Source organism: Aethalodelphis obliquidens, unplaced genomic scaffold, assembly GCF_003676395.1.
Source record: "Aethalodelphis obliquidens isolate GAN/ISIS:26980383/991018 unplaced genomic scaffold, ASM367639v1 scaffold33, whole genome shotgun sequence".
NCBI classification, from domain to species: Eukaryota; Metazoa; Chordata; class Mammalia; order Artiodactyla; family Delphinidae; genus Aethalodelphis; species Aethalodelphis obliquidens.
Genome location: NW_020837977.1, coordinates 13,969,990 through 13,993,185, shown reverse-complemented (window position 1 = coordinate 13,993,185; position 23,196 = coordinate 13,969,990). Strand labels below are relative to the sequence as shown.

Here is a 23,196-nt window from a genome sequence, read left to right as displayed (position 1 = left end):
TCGTTGTTCCTCTAAGTCTGGAAGGAAAAAGCATCCCTGAAGCAAGGATAAGTAGATTGCACACAGCTACATGTAAATTCTGAATAGCATAGCAGAATAATTATGTAAATTGAATATGCAGTCACGAAGGTAATAGGAGGTTTGGGTTATGTCAGTGCTGGGGCTGAATTGCCGGAGCAGGTTGCTTTAGGCGCTGGAATACTGCAGTGGCAATTTTGTTTTGCAAAACGTTATGTGATACCAGTTATTTCCATCCTTGAATAAGTTAACTTGATGAATTTGTTTATACAGAAAATAATTCTCCTACAGAGGGCTGAAGCAGAGGGGATAAACAGAAATGGAAGGAAACATTTACTGTAGAACTACTCCCATCTTTCTTGTTTGGCCCTCTATGCCTTATCACTGGTGAGATTCTCCTAACAAACGTGCTGCCCTTTGAGCGGCTGGTGACGGCAGTGACCCGCTGGGGGTCTGCATGATGTCCACACAGGAGAGAGCTGGTTTTGCGTCATTCACATACTGTCATAAATGACATGAGAAAGGTGGCTGTCATTGGGGGGGCTGAGTTTCTTTGTGTGCCTTCACCGTGTCCTTCTCACTACCTGTCATCCCTGAAAGCCACTGAGGCTTGAATTTGTGGCCATTCCCAGCACACCGGCCCTTTTGGCAACCAAGATATAATTGGGTCTGTCTTGCCTCTGCAGGAGAACCTAAAAGAATCTGCCCAGAAGCTGTTATATAGAATGGTAGTGAAACAGAAAAAGGTGTCAGCATTTCAGAAAGAGACATTTATTTATTTATTTGTTTGTTTGTTTATTTTTGGCTGCCTTGGGTGTTCGTTGCTGTGCGCGGGCTTTCTCTAGTTGCGGCGAGCGGGGGCCACTCTTCGTTGCGGTGCGCAGGCTTCTCATTGCGGTGGCTTCCCTTGTTGTGGAGCACGGGCTCTAGGCTCACCGGCTTCAGTAGTTGCGGTGTGTGGGCTCAGTAGTTGTGGCTCGTGGGCTTCCGTAGTTGTGGCACACGGGCTCTAGAGTGCAGACTCAGTAGTTGTGGCACGCGGGCTCAGTAGTTGTGGCTCGCGGGCTCTAGAGCGCAGGCTCAGTAGTTGTGGCACACGGGTTTAGCTGCTCCGCGGCCATGTGGGATCTTCCTGGACCAGGGCTCGAACCCGTGTCCCTTGCGTTGGCAGGCAGATTCTTAACCACTGCACCACCAGGGAAGTCCCCAAAAAGAGACATTTAAAATCTTGGTGGAAAAAATGGACCACATGCCTCTTTTCTAATTAGGACCATATCTTTCTTCCCCTCTTCCCATTTTACGTTAAATATATATTTTTCTACCTGTCTAGTGCTTTCCCCAGGTGTCTTTATAGCTTTTAAATATTGACGGTTAATATTGAAAATAAAGGCTAAGACAGTTGTGGCCTGGAGAGGATGCCATTTTGCATATGGAAGGATTCACGGAGCTGGAATATGAGGATTCGTGGTCTTCTCTTCAATGCGTTTTCTGTTGTGTATGCTTGGGCCTTGTGAAATGAGAGAGAATTTGGAGGAAGTACTTCCTTTGAATGACTCTTGGAGGATTTAGTGGTCCATTTAGCGATATAAAGATTCTTTGAATGTACATAAAGAAGGGAACTTAGCCAAAGGTTGTGACTTGACTACTGAAGCTTCATTTAAATGAAGCCGTGGAGATTTGCTTCTAATGCAGTTTCTAGGAACTCATCTGGTGCTTGCCCCCCTCTCCACCCATAAAGTTAATAGGAAGCTAAAATGCTACTTCTCAAGAGTGAAGATATATATTTTTTAAACTGTGAAACACCACTCTTACTTCAAAAGACATATAAAGTACTCAAAACACGTTAAGTGTATTTTTTGCATACCACACTGTCCTTAATATTTATGTTGCTACTTTCTTCTGAGGAACTTAGTTAACTTTTCAGATATTGTTTTCTCAATCAGGATCTAAAAGAGTAGCAGCATTTACCTGAGAAATATTTTTATTCAGCCAGCAAGCCCAATAGTGGTGTATTTTAAGTAACTAATACATATTTTCTAATGTGCTCTGATATATGTAAAATTTCTTGGACACAAAAGCAAACCGTTAAACTTGTTTTGCTAATGAGTACAGAAAACCTAGATAGTCAGGTATCTCCCCATCAGGTAATAAAGTAAATGAAACCAGCAGCTTTTCTTCTTCTATTTTCTTGTTCTTTCTTTTATTCACGTGCCGTGACTTAGCTTTGACCCAAGACATTGGATAGTTGAACAGACTGAATTAGGTATTTTGGATACTGTACCAGCAGAAGAGAGTGTAGGTTTCTTTGGCATGTGGTTACAAAGGACTTTTGAGCCCTTTAGGTCTTGGCGAGGAACAGGGAAGACGTGTCCGTGAGCATCAGGCGTCTGCCCACCGGCCTGCCCTGTCCGCTCCTGGTCACTACGTCCAAGCTCTGGGCCAGGGGTGCAACCAGGTGCCCCCTTCCCCTTCCTAAGATTGCCTTCTCTTTGACAAAGGCGCCGGGCCGTGAGGTCTTCTTAATCCCCGTGGGGATTCCTTTCCTTCGAGAAAGGAAGGATAACCATCTCAGAGACTTCCTTGTACATGTAAAAGGCCAGTGACAGGCCACCTTGTGACCCTTCCTCTATCTGATTTGTCTTAAATCAGGATGAGCAGTGAGGGAGCTGTCAGCCGCCTTCAGTTCAGACCCTGCCGTCTCTGATAGCCCGTGATTCCCTTTACGCTCCCTGGCGGGGACGGATGCCCAACGTCACTGACCCTAAACAGCAAGTTCTGCTGACTCATGCTCTGTGCCGGATGCAGGAATGGGCCACAGTGGGCCTGGTGGGAATTTGTTCCTGCCCGTCCAGGGAGCTGCAGTGGACTTCAGAGCGGTGGCCTGCTGGCCTTGTGGTTGTGTGGGAGAGGTGAGGTAGGTCCCACTGCACCCGTCGGAGGAGAGGTGAGAGGTGAGGAGGCCCTGGGCAGCAGGAGGATGTTAAAGGGGCATTTTTCTGGAGACACCTTCCTTTGAAGTCTTTTCTTAAGTGGAATTTTAGGGTGTCGCACGTGTTGCCGTAGGAGATGTGTTGGGGGTGTCAGAGTCGGAAGATAAAGAGCAGAAGGCGTCACAGGCTGATTTTTTAAATTATCGTTAAAAATGTCTGTGGATATGAATGTGCTTTTGAAAAGTATGAAGTTCTGTGCGGATGCAAAACTTGTCACGTGGTACATAAAGATCTTTTTGCTAGTTGTCTTCTGCCCAGACAGAGCTCCCTGTGGGGTGTTGGATGCAAAGCCACTGTGAGAGCATCAGTCACGTGAGAGGCCGGCCTTTGCTTCACCCACCTTTCCGTGGAAGTCCGTGTGACTGAGCTCTAAAACTGAGCTCTAAAACGCTCCAGGGAGCTGGAGCGTTCGAATTAAGAAAAAAGACACTGTGGGACTTCCCTGGCGGTCCAGCGGTTAAGACTCCGCGCTTCCACTGCAGGGGGCGCGGGTTCGATCCCTAGTCAGGGAACTAAGATCCCACAAGCCGAGTGCTGTGGCGAAAGAAAGAAAAAAGACACTTCTCTCTCTCTCTCTCTCTCTCTCTCTCTTAATTTTAGAAAGGCAACACCCTTGAACTTCCATTAGATTACTAATTTTATGTGTAGCCCGATTCCTGTAGGAATGATGTAACTTCATGCTTCTTCTGTTGGGGTAGGTGGTGAGGTTTTCTCCTCGTAGGCCTTGCCATTTGCTCTGCCTAATTCTCCACCTACATACCTCATACCTCACCTGATTAAACCGAGGGTGGGCTGCACGTCTCGCCGGTTGTCATAGCCACCTTGGCGGATCAGAGAAGATACTTATGAATCCAGGAAGTGGGCTTCTGGCTGCTAACGCTGTCCTCACTCTCCCCGTCCTGGGTCGTGGGAACGCTGGGCGTGAGTAAGGCTGGCGTCTTAGGACTTGGCACAGACAGCCAAGTATTGGCCCTTGGAAGAATATCCCATAGTAGAAGGGCACTGAAAGGCATGCTTTCTGCACAGGTCATGTGATGTCTGATTTGCCCGATCCTTTCTGCCGTGTTGCAGTGCCAGGTGGTGCTGCAGAGCTGGGGGGCTAATGTTGATGTTTGTTGAGCTTCTGGGATCGGATAACACATCAGCTCACCAGACATTGCTTCCATCTTACTTCTGGTGGATCTTAATTCAGTCCATAAAACTCAATAACCTTTAGATTTTCAATGATAATTCGTGACTTTGTGATTTTTTTTTTCCCCCATCTACAGTATATTCAACATTAAAAATGCGTTTAGCTCTTTCAGGAGAACTTTCTACTGTACTTTCTCTTTCATTTTTTTAAAACATTCTTCTTTATAAAATGGTCAACTGGAGCTTTCCTCAGGACAGGGTTCTGATGTTATTGGAAGGCCACCCAGGGATGAGCTGGAGTAACAGAGGCGTTCACCAGGGAAGGTTTCCAAGGCCTGGAGGGTCCCCCAAAAGGCCAGGCCAGTGCTGGACGCATAGTACGTCTCCACGAGGAGGTGAGACCTTCAGGCCGGTCTCAGGACGGAGACAGGGGCTCTGGAGCCGGGCAGGTTCTGGCCCAGTCCTGGGACGGCTGCTTCCTGGGCCGAGTGTGTAACCTCTTTGTCCCTGTTTCCTTATCCTTGCACAGTTTGATTGTAAGATGTGAAGGCGAGGCCTGTTGAGTTTGAAATACACATTTTAAATGAAAGCAAGCTGGGTTTCTGTATCTTTCCTAACTTTACTATTCCCTTCCTAGAAATTTAGCACAATTAATGTACTTCAGGAGTACTTGATCGTGTAAGAGCTACCTAAGGTAACAATTGAAATTATTTGTCTTCGAGGCAGAGAACTTAAAAACTCGACTGATAATTTGTCTTTGCAGCTTGTTGTTCAGAAGTAAAATAGAGCCCCCTCCCCTAACCCCCTCTCTCCTCCACTTCTCAGCTCTCCTTTCTCTTTCTCAAGCAGAAGCGTAGGGTGAAGAATTTGCGGGTGGCAGTTAGGAGTCGGGGGCCGGCTCAGCACCCGAGGGCTGACTGCCTGGGCGGACGGGGGCTCCTGTCCCCCGATCCTGCCCAGATGCTCTCTGCCTTGCGTGGCCTTGTAGGGAGTCTCAGGCATTCGGACCGTCTGCTGACCGCTGCTGGGCCCTTGGCCTAGGGAGCTCCAAGGGCCTTCGTGTGAAGGTGCTGTTGACTTCTGCGTTTCTTGTCTGTCGTGCAGAATTTGTCTTGACTCTTATTTCATTAGTTTATTCTGTCACCTGCATTTTATCACATCCCAGTTTAGCTGTTAAATAAAACTTTGGTCTTAGGACTTGTAACATTTTTATTTTATTTTGTTGGATTATTTTACTCCATGATGTATCACATTTTATATTGCCTTCATTGATCCTTTTAAACTTTTAGTCCTTGATCTTGTCGCTTTTTTAGTTTGCCTCTTTATCTTTTAATTTTCTTTTTCCTTGTTTAAAAACTTAGAGGAAAATCTGAAGTTGAGAGGCCAGACGCTTTTCTCCTACCAGCCTTGAGACCTCGACCCTAGCGGCTCATGTATTTTATCATACGTGATCTTTCTGAATCACGACAAGCCATACACTTCCTGTGCCAGAGGCATCCCTCACTTCTCATCCATGACATTCAGTTTTTTATTAAAAGGCCTTTATGTATGTAAAGTATAAGGATATGTTTCAATACTCTCTGCTCTTCTGAAAGATGGTCGTGTGACACGTCGGCTTGATTTCCTGAAAACGGACCTGTTTGATCTTCACGCGCCTCCAGGTTGATTTTCCCCGGTGTGAGGGGGCCCGTCACTGACGTGTCCTGTCTCAAGGGTCTGTGTGGTGGAGAATCCTCGCTGCCCCCGCTCCGCCCAACCCCGCCACTGTCCACACAGCTTCACCCGCTGACTCCACTCCTCTCGTTATGTTTGGCTCCACGATACGGTTCCTTTTCAAACCGTCTTTCCTTCGAGGACTTAGACCCTTAGGCTGGTGCTTACCCATGTTTCCCTGCGCTCTGTAATAAATCAGGGCAGCTAGCTGGCTTTCCAGGAAGTTCTAGCCCTTTGCATAAAGTCGTGTTTAAAAAACCTGTACTCGTTTCTCACCGAAAAGACTTCATTATTTACATGCTCTATCTTAGCTTGGATTTATGTGTCCAGCCCCACTTCTGGTACTGTCACTGGGCCCATCGTTGTGGACTCTTAGAGCCATACACTGAATATGTCCTTCCAGAGGGATGACTCCCTCCATGTGGATTCCTCCTCTCTGAACCCAGCAGTTGTTTCTTGGAGTTTTCATCAGGGTGGTGTAGGTTTTGATCACTTGGGGTTGGGGGAGGCAACCACAGAACTTTAGAGCTCGGTCTGGCAGGGTGACCTAAGTGTCACTTAGCCATGGACCCTGCGAATATCCCGCTGCCCGCCACTGGGACCTCCCTCTCATGGTGAAATGTGACATGTAAGTAAAGCTGGTGGAGGGATGGTGGCCCTACGGTGGCCAGCAGCATCCCCAGAAAGATATAACCCTTTCCAAGAGTACAACGGCCTGCCTAGCTTCACGAGGGGGTGGCCCTGCATCTTGGCCTCACCAGTAATGGTGGGCGATAAGGGTCAAGAAATGAAAGAACTCTGTGAGTCCGGAGGGGAGGTATACAGATGTATGGGGTTTGAAAACTTGCTAGGTTTCACTCTACTTTGGTAGTAGTTTAGCCCCATTTTACTGAGCTTCGTCAAGATAGAATCTGCGTGGGGTTTTCGTAAATGAGTTAAGGAGAAGAGCGCTGTAGCTGCACGTGGTCAGGGCTGTGTATGTGTTTGTTGATTTCATGGTTACTTGTACTGTTTAATTGGTCAGCTGAAGTTTATAAGTAGCCCACCTGACCAGGTACAAGGAATACAGAGATAAATAAGACACATTTCCTTCTTGAGCTAACAGGATAGTTGGAGAAAGACATATACACACACACAGCTGGCGCTTTGGTTTTACTGCATTGCAGTAATGTTACCACCCAGTACTGTGTGTTTTAAACATCCCTTGTGTGGGGGTACATCACGTGGCATGCAGAGAGTGTGAGATCTTACTAATCCAGACTTTGGTGGCCAGAAAATGGTTCTCTGACTGAGTGATGTCCAGCTGAGCCTTGCAGATGAGTGCGCGAGGGGCAGTGGAGGGAGGAGAGATGCGCGTACGCTTCTGGGAGCGGTCCTGTATATCTGCAGGGTGGAGGGTGGAGAGTTTGGGGTGTGGGAAAAGTAGAAAAATAAAGTTCATGTTGCCGATGATGAAAAACCGCGCACCGAGAATCTCAGACGTCAGTACACGTGGGGCTGCGGCTTTGGGCGGAATGATTCGGTCGGGTCTGTGTGTGAAAGGGGACGCTCTGCTGGTGCCTGGAGCTGGGTTCGCAGGGCATGTTCGGGCGTCAGGACTGAGCCACAGAGCTCGGGGACGCGGCGGGCAGGGCCGGCCCAGGGGGCGCGTGGAGGCAGCCGGGGCTTCTCCGGGCCACGGCCAGTCGGGGCTGGACCCCGCACAGCTGGCTCTTCTGGCCGTCCTGGCTGGCGGGGCGTCGGGCCGGGGCCAGCCGTGCAGCTGTTGGCGGCGCCCTGAGGTTCTGGATTCGCGCCAGGCAGCCCGTGGCCTCGTCCCGGACCTCGTAGTGTCGGGTTGAGGGGTGGTCCTTGTGAATAAGTACCGCTTCCTTCTCCCCAACCGGAAGAGCTGCCCTCTTCGTGCGTTCAGGCTTCCCAGATTCTAGCTGGGGAGAGGAATGTGTACGGCCGTGTTTTGGCTCAGACATTGCGAAAGACCAGCCTTGAACCTTACAGATTTGGGTCGCGGCTGTGGCCGTGGGATACGTGTCCTCTCGCCAGCAGTCTGATGGCGGGTGGCCCTGCCCCTGGCTGGTGACGGGGACGAGGCGGGGAGGCCGTTGTCACGGTCGGAGTGGGACGTGATACGCGTCTGAACTAAAGCAGGGGCCAGGAATATAGAGGCGAGTGGCCTCTGGGCGGGTGTTGAGACTGTTGATAAAGGCTGTTCCTTCTCTTCACGTGGCCTAGGTGATGTGGTCACGACGCAGAGGGTCCCGTCCCTAAGTCTCCGCAGTAGATTCCGCCCGTGGGTCTGAGCCGCAGTCAGAGAACAGCTCCCGGTCGAGTGTGCCAGGTGCTTGGAAAGGTCGAATCTTGGAGCAAAATGTAATTACTCACCTCATTTTATGGATGAGAAAACTGAGACTCAGGGAAAAGAAATGACGTATCCAGAGTCACAGACAGACAGGTTATAAATGACAGAGTTGGAACTTGAACTGAGGGCTGTATGAAATCAGTGCTCCTCGTTGGCTTAAAAAAAAAAAAATTCTGTCTTTAGCTCTTTTGGGGCAAAGCAGTTTTAATATAACAGTTGAAAATCCAAATGAGCTTATTGCAAAATAGTGGCAAAGGCAATCTGATGTAAATAACTTCATCTTGTCTGTGATTGTAATGTCTTGGGGTGAACATTGAAGACTTTGTAGCTTTTTTGACCGCTTGGTATGTTTTTGATTTGTACGTTGATGTCACGAGAAGATGTTAGCAAGGAAATGCTTAGATGTCTCGGGGCAGCATGAATAGCTCAAGGTCCACTGAGTTTAGAAATCCTCCAGTCATCAGAACTGGGGTGGTTGCTTCCCTTGGCTACAGGCATTTTGTCCGGGCATTTGGAGAGGTCCTGTCTGACTTTGCACGTTCTTGGAGGTTCCACAGAGTGCATCCTTGGGACAGACGGAACATCATTAGCACCTCTCTCCTCCAGCAGATTGACGTCTCCTCAGACCTGGGCTCTGGCGGGCTCCGAGGCAGTAAGCCTTTTTCTCCCGTAGGACAGTTTACCCCTGGTGCAGGAACCCCACTAAATCAAATTGTGTCCTTCACTGTGGCGTGGAGAGGGCACTGGGGAAGGACCTGCTGCCAGCTTTCTTTACCTGGCAGTGGTTCAGCTCCGTGACAGGCCTACCTCTGATTTAAACAAATTTGAGAAATATGTAAAGTTTTGGAAGCAGTTTTGCACTGATTTGATAAAAGAAACCACAAAACACTGCAGCGCAGGTGTTGAGAATGTTTGAAAGCTGATTGAGGGAAGCAGATGGCTTTAGTCAGTGGCATCCAGCCAAAAGAGCAGGTGCTGGTCATGTGACCGCTGGTTACCAGGGTAATCTGATTGCTCTTGGCGTGCAGATGAAAGGAAAGGGGCCCAGCGTTCAGCTGTAGTATTGTATAATTTGTGGCAGTTAGAGCGGAAATAAATGCTGGAAATGGAGCCTCATAGTAGGGGAGACTTCTGTCCATGTGTAGCGTAAACACTAGGACAGTTGGATGAAGAACTGTTGTATGGATTTTTTTTTTTAATTTAAAAAATATTATGCTTTCCGTGGATCTTTTGGGGGCTTGAAGTTTTTAGGACACTCCTTTTATTTATTTATTTATTTTTTTGTAAATTAAAAAGAACTCTTTAAACCTAGCTGCTGCTTTGCTGTAATCTGAATTGTCGTAAGTTTTTTCCTTATGTGGCCATTTACTAGGCTCAGATATTAACAGAACAAAATAAAAACAAGCTCTGAGTATTTGAAAATGACTAGTTTATCAAATATTGTATTTATTCATTACAAAAATGCCTTTTAGGTTGTAATTATACTAAGTACTTTTGAAACATTTTACATGACATGCTTTACTTAAATAAAAGCATATTGGTATCTTGGCCTCCTTTCCTTTTGTAGTTGTTGGGATTGAGAAAAAATACTGTTTAGTGCATTCTGACAGCATACTTTTCTAGGAATTTACAAACTTAAATAAACTTTTCAAAGGTTTTCGAAATGTATCTTTTCTTTTCAAAATTTATTAGAATTTTAGGCTTTCTTGAAATAGTAAAAATAATTATTACTGAGGTTGGATTATTTGAAATGTTGGATATGTTGGATAGTAAATGGTAATAATCAATATTAGAAAACCCTTGGGGCTGGGTTTTGGAAATTGGTATGGAAGGCAGCACCAAGTGTGCATTCTAAAAGAATGGCAAATAAAGGTTCTAAAGGTGATAGTAAACTTAAATTAAAAAAATTTTTTCTTACAGTTCATTCTTGTCTTTTGACTTACGTAACATTCAAATCCTATTAACATTTGATGGAAATATACTATGGAACGCGCACATGAATTGCTGGGGTCACTTTGCTATATTTCTGTATTTTGGAGACCCAGCTTTTGAAAAAAAGGCCATCGTGACTACCTCAAAAAAAAAAGTCTAGCACCAAAATAAAGCTGATTTTTACTTAAGGATACAGCGTTAAATAAATTTATGTAGAAGAGGAATTGCTATATATCTTGTTATGTTTTAAAAGGTTTTAAATTGGATAAAAATGTATCTGAATGTTATAAAAGAGGATACCTAGTAGTACTGGTCAAGAAAAGGACTTAAACAGGAGTATTTAAAACTATCTGCAAGAGACACAGAAGAAATGATCATTATGTTCTAGTGTTCCTTGACAGTTTTAAAAACCATCTTCTGGTACCTTAAAAAGTTGATAGCAAAATGATTTCTTAATCCAGTTTTTCATTATGGCTTGGTGTATTGGCAGGGATCGTGCATTGTCTAGATGAACAAATGTATTCTGTGTGGTTTTAGGAGTTTTTGCATGCAGTTTTTCATTAGGTCAGATATCTGCTGAAGGTCATCAGTACGGGGTTTTGCTGTAAAAACTTAATTGAGAGTACTATTTAACTCTCGATGGCCCACGTGCATTGATTTATCAGTTGTTATCGATACTTTAGGGATATTGATGTGGGAAATATAAGGCGTGGGGCATACGAAAAACCTTGTTAAAAAGTGAACACTAAGTGATCCACTTTGAATTCTAGTAATAAGAAACCTGATTCAGAAGCAAGTGCTTTGAAGAAAAAGGCCAACAAGGGAAAAACAGAAGGTTCTGAGAATTCAGACTTAGACAAAACACCCCCATCATCTCCTCCTCCTGAAGAAGACGAGGACCCAGGTGTTCAGGTAATACCATCATTCTGATCCCGAGCTGTGGTTGTTTAGCGTGGGTAACTTTAGCTGCATATCGAGTGCACTGAACCTCCCTGGCTTTGTTATAGAGCTGCCGTAGAGATGGCTTTATTGTCGCCTGGAACATTATATCCATCGTGATGAGAGCTGGGGGGCCAACCCAGAATTAGACTCCTGACTTCTTGGTTTTGCCATCTTTGACTCTGTGATAAATAAAACTGAGACTCTTCGTTTATTTCTGTACATGTGTCTTTTGATGTTTATGTTAGTGTTAACATAGTCTTAATATGTTGGTTCATTTAAAGCTTCACCCACATTTCTGATTTTCTGCTAAGTTTGGTTCCTTGTCAATTCTTTTATTTTGCAGAACAGAAAGTCCCAGTGTAATCTGTAGCTCGTCTTCAGGTTTCTGACATCTGACGGTCAGAGTCGAGATGTATTTGTGTAACCCTAAAGTTTCTGAACAAGTTAGTGACTTTCTGGACAGCAGCCCCGCACAATTTTCCAGTGTTAGAGTCTCCTGGCTTTCGGAGACTTTTATAGGAATCAGTCAAAAAAACTGGCCCTGAAATAAACATCAGGAATTTAGGTTCTTGTGCGTAAAGTACACTGCCTTCGCTGATTGGACAGTAAGTAAGGGACCCCTACACGTGACCGTTAAACATTATTTCCTTGTTACGTTCCCTGGAAGCATGCCAGCTTGGTCCTCTGGGATGGCTGGGAATGTGGCTTCTGTGAATGACATCTAAGTTACCAAGGAGCAGTTACTGAGGATCCTGCTAGAAAAGCAAGCAGCCCCTGGAAGCGGGTTTGACCTTTTCTAATGGTTTGGTGCACTCTCAGTACTTCTCCCTGTACCTACTGATTTGCTTAAAAGTTAGAAACAAAGTGCTTGCAATATACAGCTCTGTGCTAAAGAATTTCAGATAGATTTTGTGTGTGTGGGTTTAACTAGAACTCCCTGATATCTGTAACTTCACAGAACGACGTAACCTTAGAGGACCTGAAAGGGCGGGGGGCGAGAGAGAGAGAGAGAGAGTGAGTGAGTGAGTGTGTGTGTGTGTGTGTGTGTGTGTGTGTGTGTGTGTGTGTGTAAATGAATGTGTTTCAGTTTGGTTTGGTTCTATAACTAACATAGTGATAAACTCTGGCAGTTAGAGTTAATCTTGTAATTTCCTCTAACTTTCCATATCAGTGAAAAGATATTGGGAAGGTAAGTAGCTATCTTTTAAAAAATTGTTTAGGGGGTTTTAAACTAAAGTATTTTTAATTATTTTGAATTTATTCCTTATGCCCACAGGTGTTTTTTTTTTTCCCCTGAATTGCTTTTGCTTAAACTAAGACCTTTGTGCAGTAGTATTTGGACAATACTAAGAAGACTGTCACACAAGTCAAGAAAATTCTGTTGTTCTTTCACAAACACTGCTGTTTTTTACAAGTCTGTTTGCATTAACACAGACTCAAATGGACTTTATGAAATACTAGTGGTGTTTCTTTTTCCTTCTGCATTTCAGTTACAGAAAAATGCTAATCAACGCAAATGGACATCCGGGCATCCTTTCTAATTGGCTGGTGCTGAACTGTCACGGGTCAGACAGCTAATATCAGTAAACACACAGGTCCATGTTTCTCAGTGTCTCTTCTGTATCACAGCAACACAGGAAGTGACGCTGACTGCTTGTTTGTTGTATTTCTTCCTGTAGCACACGCGTAAAGGGCTTAAAGTTCTCGAGTTTTATGATCAACTTGTTTAAACGTTACTAAATGCCATGTCTTTTTTTTTTCTTTTTCTTTTAACAAACTGAAAAGTTTGTGTCACAAAGTACTACAACAGTGAGATTGTGGTAACACATTTAAATTTGTTCTTCAGCATACCTGTTTTAACTATATGAAACTTTTCTAAAACAATCCAAGTTTAACAAGTTGACCTGTTATTGTAGTGTTAATTCAAAAGTTTTGAGCTTTCAATGCAGTTGGTTTAAATGCAGTTCTTATATTTTATTTTGATTCCCCCAAATAACAATAGTTTTAACAGACCATAAAAAGCCTATTATGTGATAAATAATTTTATTTTATGTTTGGAAATTGGGAAAGGAACCTTGATATCCAAAAGAAATGAACTTAAGATCAATTATTATTTAGAAGGCAGAGAAGCCATGTAACATTTAAAACTTTCAGAAGGTTGAGTTCTAATTGTGTTTTGGGGTTTCTTTTACTCTTATGAAGTGACCTTGTATCCACTATTACTAACCCTATCACTGTTGCATAGATTTATAACACAAAGTTGATAATGAGGGGAAACTTCCGTTATAAACATTATATTCACCAATATGCACATTTCTATTAGAAAAATAAACAGAAGTCTCTGTTTTTATTGTACTGGAACATTTCTTTAATATCAGAGTGGGATTTAGTGTAAAGTAGGTTTGTCTTAGACTCTGTCCAAGCTTAGACTCCGTCCAAGGATGTTTAGTTACTTGTGCTGCAAGAATACTAGGGCAGTGTGGCCCCAACCATGGAAACCTGATGAAACATCACAGTTGTGTCATTAGTAGCCCATTCTCCTTACAGTAATGACGGAAAGGTGAAACTGTAGATTCATCCATTTCCATTTAGCTAAATTGATATATCAAAAGAAATACAGATACTATACTAAATTTCACCAAATTAAAATGTTGTTCCTGATAATAGGCTTTTATATCTTAAAGAAACTGACAGCCAGAAGCAGGCAATGCTGAAGTAAGCAGAAGAGGCGGAGCTATTCCAGATCAGCTTTGGGAAAAGAGGAGGGAAGCCACATGACGTAGCCCGGCTTCGGAGCCTCATTGCTTTCTGATTTTCCCTTGGAAAGGTGGAGCTAGTTACTGATGACTGTAATCCTACTAATTGCGTTTGGCATTAACATGTCCCTTTAAGTGCGCTGTTTTAAGTGCTTTCAATGTATTCTCGTAGGAGATCTTCACAGTATACTGATGAGGCAGCTACTATCATTACCTCTAGTCTACAGACCAGGAAGCTGAGGTCCCTAAAGGAACTCGTCCAGGGTCACGCAGTGAGAGCCTGGCCTCATTCTAACGTGGGCACTCAGCTCCTGGACCCCCGAGGTCAAACTGCCCCTGGTGACGTGGGGCAAGATGGACGGTGGTAGGACCCCCTCTGGCCTGGGTGTCACCTCCACGTGGAACTGGTTATTCTGTGCGGGGCTGGAGAGGAGAGAAGGGTCAGAGGTGGAGCCTTTGGCCCACATCACCGCTCCCTCTCGTCTGAGCTGCTAGGAAGTCTGTTAATAAGAGGTCCCCACCCAGCTCCCAGATACCTCCCGGCAGAGGGGTACATCGTGCCTCTGCAGCCCTGGCTGTAGGGCTGAGTTCACAGCCTCGAATGACCCGTCTGACGGTCCTGTTACACACAGTCGTAATGTGAGCTGTCTCACATCCCCTTTGAGAGCAGGGCGAACACAAACTTAATACAGTAAAATTGAGTGGTTCCCATTCTTTGAGACATGGCACGGGGGCTTGTTGGTCCTGACTTGTGCCCCGTAGGTCCCATGCCCGTCCCTCCTGAGGTCTGCACGGCAGGGTGATTTGCCTCTCTCTGCCCTACTATCCCAACTTTAAAATTCGAAAGGCTCTTCAGAAGAGTTTATTTCATAATTCTTAGAGAACAGTTAGTATCAGTGTTACTTTTCTCAGTATTCTTTTTATTTCTTCCATGTGCTTTGCCAACTCACCCATGAGTTGTAATTGAACAGGGTTTTAAAATTTACACGTGTCATTTTAGAGTTATCTGAGATGTCATCACATACACATATTAATGAGAAGGTTATTTCTGTCTGTTTTTAATTAACTGACAAAACTATTTCTATATCAAAAAGGTCAAGCCATCTAGAATTGTTTTGAACAAAAAGTACAGAATCCTTTTTTCTGCTCCATTCATTTCACTCTCCAGAATTAATAGCTATTACAGTTTGTTGTGTCTTTTCAGATTTTTTTCTGTTATTGAAAACATACCCGTATACATTCATTTTTTAGCAAATATTCACTGAGTGTAGGGAAGTAAACAGGATTTACAGTATGTTTCTCTGGAGGAGTTTATATATTTATCGCCCACGCATACAAATAGATACACAAGGTTTTTTTGTAATCTTAGAACTATAAGCTAGCTATTGTTACTTGACTTGCTTTTCTTTTTACTTAACCATTTATCTGCTAGATGTTACCCAGATGCGTCATGTAGCTTACTAGACGTGCGCTTGCTGGGAAGGGGGATGGGCGTGTTTTACGTTTTGACCACACTGTCCTGCAAAGGTGTACTGCGTTCTATTTTGACCACTGGGTGGGAGAGGGCCCATTTTGCCAATAATCCTATTAATACTAGCTAGTAACAGTCCTTCACATTTTCATCAGTGCAGTAAAAAAAATTTTTTTAATTCCTTTTCCTAGTCACTCATTATAAATTCTGCCATTCAATCCTTCAGCTCTTTAAAAATGTTCAGACTCTTTCTTTCAGGACCAAGATGAAAATACAAACTTTCTATTTAACTGGGTCTCTGAGATAGTTTTAGAACCTTGGATACTACTGTAACAATAGTTATCTAGAACTTTATTATTCACAAATTATCTTCTCATGCCTTCACTTTCTTTGACTTTTTCTTGTGGGGGAAATTTTTAAAACATACAAAACTAGAATAGTATAACGAACCCCTATATATCCATCACCCAGCTTCAGTATTGCCTTCACGTTTGAGCAACTTACCGGCTGAACGAGGAGGAAGATGTATCGTTACTTCCATGTCCCAGTTAAAGTTCACGTACCCGGGAGTGGCAGGGCCATCGCTGGCCGAGGCGCCTGGTTTCAGATTGCCCCCATTTCCATTATATTTGTTTCCACTGTGATATCTTCTGTGATTTGCAGGGTTAAAGTCACCAGCTTTTCTTTACGATTATTATTTTATAAATGTACCGTGCCATTCTGAGAAGGGGGAGAGCAGCAGCTTTCTAAACCCAGGCTGTTGGGTTTTCGTTTTAGAAGAGACGGTCCAGCAGGCAGGTGAAGAGAAAGCGGTACACCGAGGACTTGGAGTTCAAGATCTCCGACGAGGAGGCCGATGACGCAGACGCTGCTGGGAGAGACTCGCCCTCCACAACCTCGCAGTCGGAGCCGCAGGTGAGTGGCCTGTGCAGTTCTCGTGTGCATTTCAAAAGATGGGCTGGAGGGCTTCCCTGGTGGCGCAGTGGTTGAGAGTCCGCCTGCCGATACGGGGGACGCGGGTTCGTGCCCTGGTCCGGGAAGATCCCACATGCCGTGGAGCGGCTGGGCCCGTGAGCCATGGCCGCTGAGCCTGCGCGTCCGTCCGGAGCCTGTGCTCCGCAACGGGAGAGGCCACCACAGTGAGAGGCCCACGTACCACAAAAAAAAAAAAATCAGAAGATGGGCTGGAAATTTTATAGCTGGAATCTGAGAAGTTCAGTAGAAGCGTCGGACTTTGAGCTGGGAACATTCGTCTCGTGTTGGTGAACACGCTATGGGAAATTAGTCCTTTAGGAGTGTCTTTTAAAAAGCCCCGTTCACTGGGATTTATTTTTGTACAAGCCTGTGATATGTAATTTGACACAATTTTGGAGAATTAATGGTCTTTGTTGAGGATGAGGCAGACCTAGGATGCAAGGAGGCTGAATTTACCTCGGAGAGTTCAGTGCCGTAGCTTCTGGGACTTTAATACACCACTCAAGCTTGTCTCCTGCTGCTTGGCACTGTAAGAGCCCCTTTATGAAATTATTGCCTTGTAGTACCCAGCAGGGCCTACTTTATTCTCTGTGCCATGTAAGTGATGGATAAAAGAGTTTGTATAAAGTATGGGTAGTAATGGAGGATTGATTATTGTGAAGATCTTCCCCCCCACACACACAAAAGCCCTCTTCTTACTGTTACTGTGCTTTAGTTAACAAACTGGTAACCCATTGAAAAATATATTAAATACAGTTTTGTATTTTATTTGGTAATTTGCGCTCTGTTGTTATATAGCGTTTTATGTGACCTCCATAGATAAAAAGCTGCCTACAATAACAGAATGATGAGTATATTAACCCCATGGGTCCAGACGAGGAAAAGTTATGTTTCTGCTGTCACGCAGAGATCATTTTCTCTTAGCAGCTGGAATTTCTGAACGCTCCTTGGCTTTAGGGACCCATGCTAGTCCACACAATTAAACCACATAATCGTGAAGTGATAAACACAGCTCTTCCTTTTGCCTTTCTGCAAGGGAGATTTTTGTTCTTTTCAGTCATATTCCCCACTGGTGATCGTACCCAGTGATTTAAAGGGTATGAACTTAAAGGGTATGGAAGGAGGTGCAAAAGGGAATGATTTCTTGCTTTTACAGCTTAGAATGAAATACTTTCTGTTTGGATTCATTCATTCCACTTTATGTTTTAGGAATCTGTTGATGCAGACGGTCCAGTGGTAGAAAAAATTATGAGTAGTCGTTCAGTAAAAAAACAGGTAAGCACCGTGTAGAGCTATCAAAACCTGTGGTGTGTGTGTGACTTTTAAATTATTTTTTGCTTTATAATTTCCTTTAAAAATTTCACTGTTGGGCTTCCCTGGTGGTGCAGTGGTTGAGAGTCCACCTGCCGATGCAGGGGACCCGGGTTCGTGCCCCGGTCTGGGAAGATCCCACATGCCGTGGAGCGGCTGGGCCCGTGAGCCATGGCCACTGAGCCTGCGCGTCCGGAGCCTGTGCTCTGCAACGGGAGAGGCCACAATAGTGAGAGGCCCGTGTACCACAAAAAAAAAAAAAAAAAAAAAAATTTCACTGTTGAAAATGAAACTTCTGGTGATGTTTCTAATCCTGTCTGATTTATTAGTCCAATATCAATCTTTGGGATGTTCAGCCCAAAATGAAATTAAAATGTAGCAAACAATCAGTGCTTTATTACCCCATTTAGAGTAGGCAAGAACTCAAACGTCTCAAAAGAAATATATTAGGACTCCTAGAGTTGTAGGCTGCCTTTTTCATAAATATTATTTCCGAAAAATCATGACCATGAATCTATCTCTCATCTCTCTTAGGGAGGTCCCTACCCCAGCCCCCCACCCCCCGGAAGATCTCTTTATCATGTTAGCAAGTAGATGTTTTCTCATACTTTTCATATGCAATTGAAATATTAGTATTCTTTTGGTAGTGCAGAAGTGAAATACAGAACTATTTTCAGTGTAATTTTTGAAGATAATGTGACTTATCCTTCCAAATTATTCGGAATTCATGCTGATCCGCGAAGGTAAGCCCTAAGTACCTGTCACTAGCCTGGTGCCCATGTCACTGAGGGGCACATACACGCCGTGACAGCAAATTCCAGGAACACTGCATCTTCTTTTACTGATGGAGACTCCCCATTTCCTCCCACCCTTCTTGCCCAGTTTGAGAAAACACTTTACTTTGAAGAAGCACATAGGCATCCAGATGCATTTACATATTCCAGCAAACCGTGCTTGGTGTCTCTAGAAAATGGTCTCCTTTAGACATCGGTGTCTGTCTTCTAGCTTGAATCATTGTCAAAGGCAGAGTTGTTACTTTTTATTGCTTTCAAGGTGTGTGGAAGACAACCTCATTGTTTTGACATGTAAAATAAGCTTTTTTTTTTTAAAGATGTAAAGTGTATACAAAGTGTAATTTCCAGGGAGAGAGATGAGGAATGTAGGAATTATGAGATTTAAAGTGAGCTTCTGGGTTTATCAAACAGGAAACGTTGACTATTCAGATACTATCTAGAGATCCTTGAAAATGGTATTGCACCAGCCGTAAACTTCTCTTTACCTTTGCTCCAATACTCTCTGCTTTTGTATTGTGTTATTCAAAGTATAGATTTTTATCAGAAGATAAAACTCTGGTTCAAACAAAAATAATCAAGAACAACATGTCAAGATATTTTCATAATGAGTGTAGGTAGTGGGAGTGTATGGGGTGTCTATCTGGTAGCTCTTTGAACCTGAGGATTTCCTCTCTGATGAACATAAAATCTCAACCAAATTTCCCACCCGTTCAAGCAGAAATGAGCACTATTTAACTAATTGGAAAGGTTGCATTTTTGTCCTTCTAATGACTCTAGAACTGTTAACTTGTGAATTGTAGGTATATGGCAAAATTTGAATGCTTGGTGTACTTTAAAGAATAATCCCCTTCAGCGAATTGAAGTGGCTTGTTTGAATAAATAGCACGTGGTTTGGATGGGTTATAATAATTTTCATTCAACCGATAGTGCTTCAGCAGGCATACCCAGCAGGTTTGGGGGTTGCAAATTATAATTAGCTCTGTTATTCAGAGCTGCTTAGACTACGCATGATGTAGGGCATCACTTTTTCTTTCTGTTTTGCCCACCGGAGGGCATTTTTTGTTTTTTCTTTCCAACCCTTTAAAGATAGGTGCCCACAGTTGAGGAGTAGGTATTGCTGCCACGTACAGATGACCAGGTTTATCTTAACACAGGAGATTAAAAATCACTGTAACTGTACTTGAGGGTAGAGTATTTGTTGAGCAGGTGACGTTTAGGATGGAGAAAATTAATGGGAAATTTACTCTGGAAGGAGAGATATGCCTTGAGGTATGATTTAAAATAAGAAAGAGGTATGGAGCCCATTGAGTCGCTTGTAGATTAGTGGCATTTCATAAAGGGCCATAGAAAACCATTAGAAGGTTGTAAACATTAGCAGGTGCTAACTTTTTAAACTGCTCATGTTCTCCAAATAGTTACTTTAGTTATCAGCTTCAGTAATATTGGAGGAAAGTGTAGCAGATAGAAGCAAAAGGAAATTTGAGATTTTCCCCCGGATTCTAGCTATGCCTGCTGGTCTGTTTCCTATTACCATGAATAATGGAAGACATGGCTGTGAGAAGGTGCCTTTGTCTCCCACTGGCAGCACTGTGGAAACTGGTTAAGGGCTCAGAGCCTCCCCAGCGTGGTGCCGACACATAGTGGGGACAGTTAACGGGTTTTGCAATCAGCTGACCTCATCACTGTAGCCTGAGAAGCATCAGCCGTTACGGTGGAGTCGTGCAAACTCACAGAACTCATCCGGCAGAACCTCCCTAACTCCGCACCGCGTGTTACATAGGGATGGCTCAGGCACTTATGTTGTTCTAAACCCAAATCAGTGTGCGTGAGACCCAGTGCAAGGGACATAGGTGGTACTTGTATTTGAATTTCGAGGTAGATTTAAGAATGGACTTTTGGATTGTATAAAGGTTAATTTTCTTCTTTTCCACATTTGGTCATCATGTAGCCCCTTCTGCTTTGAGCCATCTGTCTTTGGGGGAAAACAGTTCAAATCCTTTTTGTACCAGAAGGTCAAAAATAGTTTTGAAAGTGGATTCTGTATTATTATGTCCTATTTTCTTCCTAAATGAAGTATGATTTGGCATCTCTGGTAGAATATACAGCAGGTTGGGCCAGAAGTAGGAATGGATTCATACCTTTGCTTTATTGTTGCCTTTATCAAGGCGCTTTCTCATTCTTTTGTGCATTGTTTAGCAAAATTTCTGCCTTTTCACACTACAGTTTAGCTTTGTTTCCCCAGTGTGACTGCTTAATTTAGTAATAGGATGCTTGGGAAAGGTCATTCATTCTTTCAGGCCAACAGGATTATCATTTGCTGAACGGCTGTTTTAGAATCCAGGTGACCAGAAGAGTTGATTTAGTGCCTGGCCAAGGTTTCTGTTTCAAGTGAACAGTGGAACAAGTATGGTTCAATATGTTTGGAACTTTCAATTTCATGTGAATAGTAAGGATTTTGACAGACTGCTTTAGGAGTCTAATGAATGAAAAGATACACACATTTCTCAAAACTAGTCTATCGAGCACATGAAATTACTTTAGAGGACTCTCAAATTTAACGGTAACTGTCCTAGAAATAAATTTGAGTGGTGTGTGTGTGTGTGCGCGCGTGCACGCGTGCACACACACACCTGCAGAAATAGTGCCTTGACTCAGTTATGCATCGGATATGCCCATTATGGAAAGGCTTCGGAACACTGGGGCATGGGAGGTAGAGGCTGGGGCTGTTTTCAACTGTCAAGAGAGTCTGGTCAAACCGACTGCCGTTTAGTGCGTAATTAAAATGATGCTCCTGAGAGCTTAGGAATGCACACACTTTTGTTAATTGTTTTGCCCTAAGTAAAGCAGAAGAGGCCAGCGTGATAATATTATGAAATGAAGGGCAAAACAGCTCTATTGCAGCTCTCTACTTACAGCTCTGGGAGCAAGAAGCTGATCCAGTATGTGTGGTCAGTTAAACAAAGCACAGGGTTCTAATTTGGGACATCCAAGAGAAATAGGTCCTGGGACAGTTCTCTACAAGCTCCAGGTGCTACTAAATGAGGTCTCAGAACCTGATCACCTCCTCCCAGACAGCCTGAGACTCTCTTGTTGAGATCTCCACAGCACACCCCCAGAGGCGTAGCTGATCGTGATGAGAAAATGGGTGTTCACGAGAGTCAGGGGCAGACAGCTGATGGCGTTAAGAGTCGGAACTTTCTGGAGCAGAATCGAGACAGAATGAAAACTGCCCCTTTGTTCAAGAGTTGATCTGTGTGCTTTGAGGCCCACTTAGAAGTTACAGACAGTGAGGCCACTTAGAACGAGATGGAAAGGGGACAGTACGGGAGGAAAGATCCGGAAGAAGGAAATCAGGAGATAACAGAACATAGAAAGGATAAAGCGTGTCTTTTTACTACCTCAAAGGTAAGTAATTTTGAAAAACTCTTTCAGAACTGAAAGAAATATAGTTAACATCAAAAAAGCAAAACCAGTAGACCAGACGTTTGAATTCCACTCGAGGTTTGAATTTCCTGATATGCTATGAGAAGCATCGCGAGATCTAGGCTCACCCTGGTTCCCCATTCTCCTCGGCTGACCACAGTCTTATCTCTGCCTTTCTACTGTGATCTCCAGTTCTGTGCAAAGATAATGTGTCTTGAAATGGTTGCTGAAATGTGGGAGTGGGACGGGGTAATGTTAAGGGCTAGAAAAATGTCAGGCGAGTTCGGGATGGATTGTTGCTTGAATTGACCAGAATTTACCTCTACAGTGATTGCAGGTTTATATCCCTGCTCTTGAGGGTACCCAGCAAACATTTCTTTTCAGCTTGGACACCTGAAAGTCTGGGACATGCCACAACACTGTAAAGCAACTATACTCCAATAAAAAATAATTTAAAAAAAGAAAATCTGGGGATACAGATGGTTTTCTGAACACGTGGATTTAAGAAGCTGCTTTAGGGTGATGACCGTTTATAGATCCATGAGGGCAGGATCAGATATTAATGGGTTTCGACCCCTCTCCTGAATATCCTGTCTTCTTACTGGTGATCTCTAGGCAGATGGAAAAACTGCTTAAAATTTAGGTTTAACTGATACGTGGGAGAGTTTTGAAGAAAAGTTTTAAGCTCACAGTCTTTGACAGTAGGTCGAAGATTGGGGATGGAGGCTGATCCTAGGCTCTTTGAGCAGATCTGGTGCCAGGCTGTCACCCAGTGAGAAGTCTCTGCTCCTTTGTTCGCCCTCTGCTGTGTTCTGACTTGCCTTAATTTTCTTTGCGGCACCTCTGAGGCAGTTTAGCAGCCAAATGTGACCCTCAAGGCAGGTACTCTTGTAAGAGTGTAAAAGCAATCTCTAGACATCTGTAAGTGGTGTTGATTTTTTTACATCCCTGATTTATCTGATCAAATGTTCCAAAAGAACATTACATATTACAACTTGTTTAACAGCCTACAACCAAGAGGAAAAAAAATATTGAAAGAGATGCTTAAAATATTATATGTGCAGTATCTTCTGCAGACATTACAATAGGCAGGACCAGGGGAGACGTTCGAGATAATCTCGCCGCCGCACCCTTGACTTGCTGATGGGTCACGATTTTAACCTCACCTCGGTGTCGTAGTTGGAGTGTTAATTTTATTTGGCTTGCTATGTGTATGTGACATCTTGTCTGAGAGATTTTAATTGTACCATTGAGTCAAACTGAAACTGTGAATAGTGATACACTGAAATTACAGCCTCGGAACAAGGTTTAGTTTTAGATGGTTTCTTGTTTAGCGTTATTAACTATATGGAGGAATAAATGTCTTTTAAATATTTTAAAA

The 23,196-nt window shown here is 43.7% G+C and overlaps 1 protein-coding gene across 4 annotated transcripts in view; it reads left to right on the top strand.

Annotated features, from left to right (window-relative positions):
* The window catches only part of CHD7 (chromodomain helicase DNA binding protein 7), a 179,054-nt gene that overhangs the window by 100,821 nt on the left and 55,037 nt on the right, over positions 1-23,196 (top strand). For 3 of the 4 annotated variants that reach the window (XM_027128031.1, XM_027128030.1, XM_027128029.1), the window contains exons 4-6: positions 10,914-11,055; positions 16,090-16,227; positions 17,497-17,562. In XM_027128031.1, the coding sequence (XP_026983832.1) occupies positions 10,914-11,055; positions 16,090-16,227; positions 17,497-17,562 (346 nt within the window). Of the gene's footprint in view, positions 1-10,913; positions 11,056-13,740; positions 13,913-16,089; positions 16,228-17,496; positions 17,563-23,196 lie in introns of those variants that run through there. The other variant, XM_027128032.1, reaches the window with a different exon arrangement.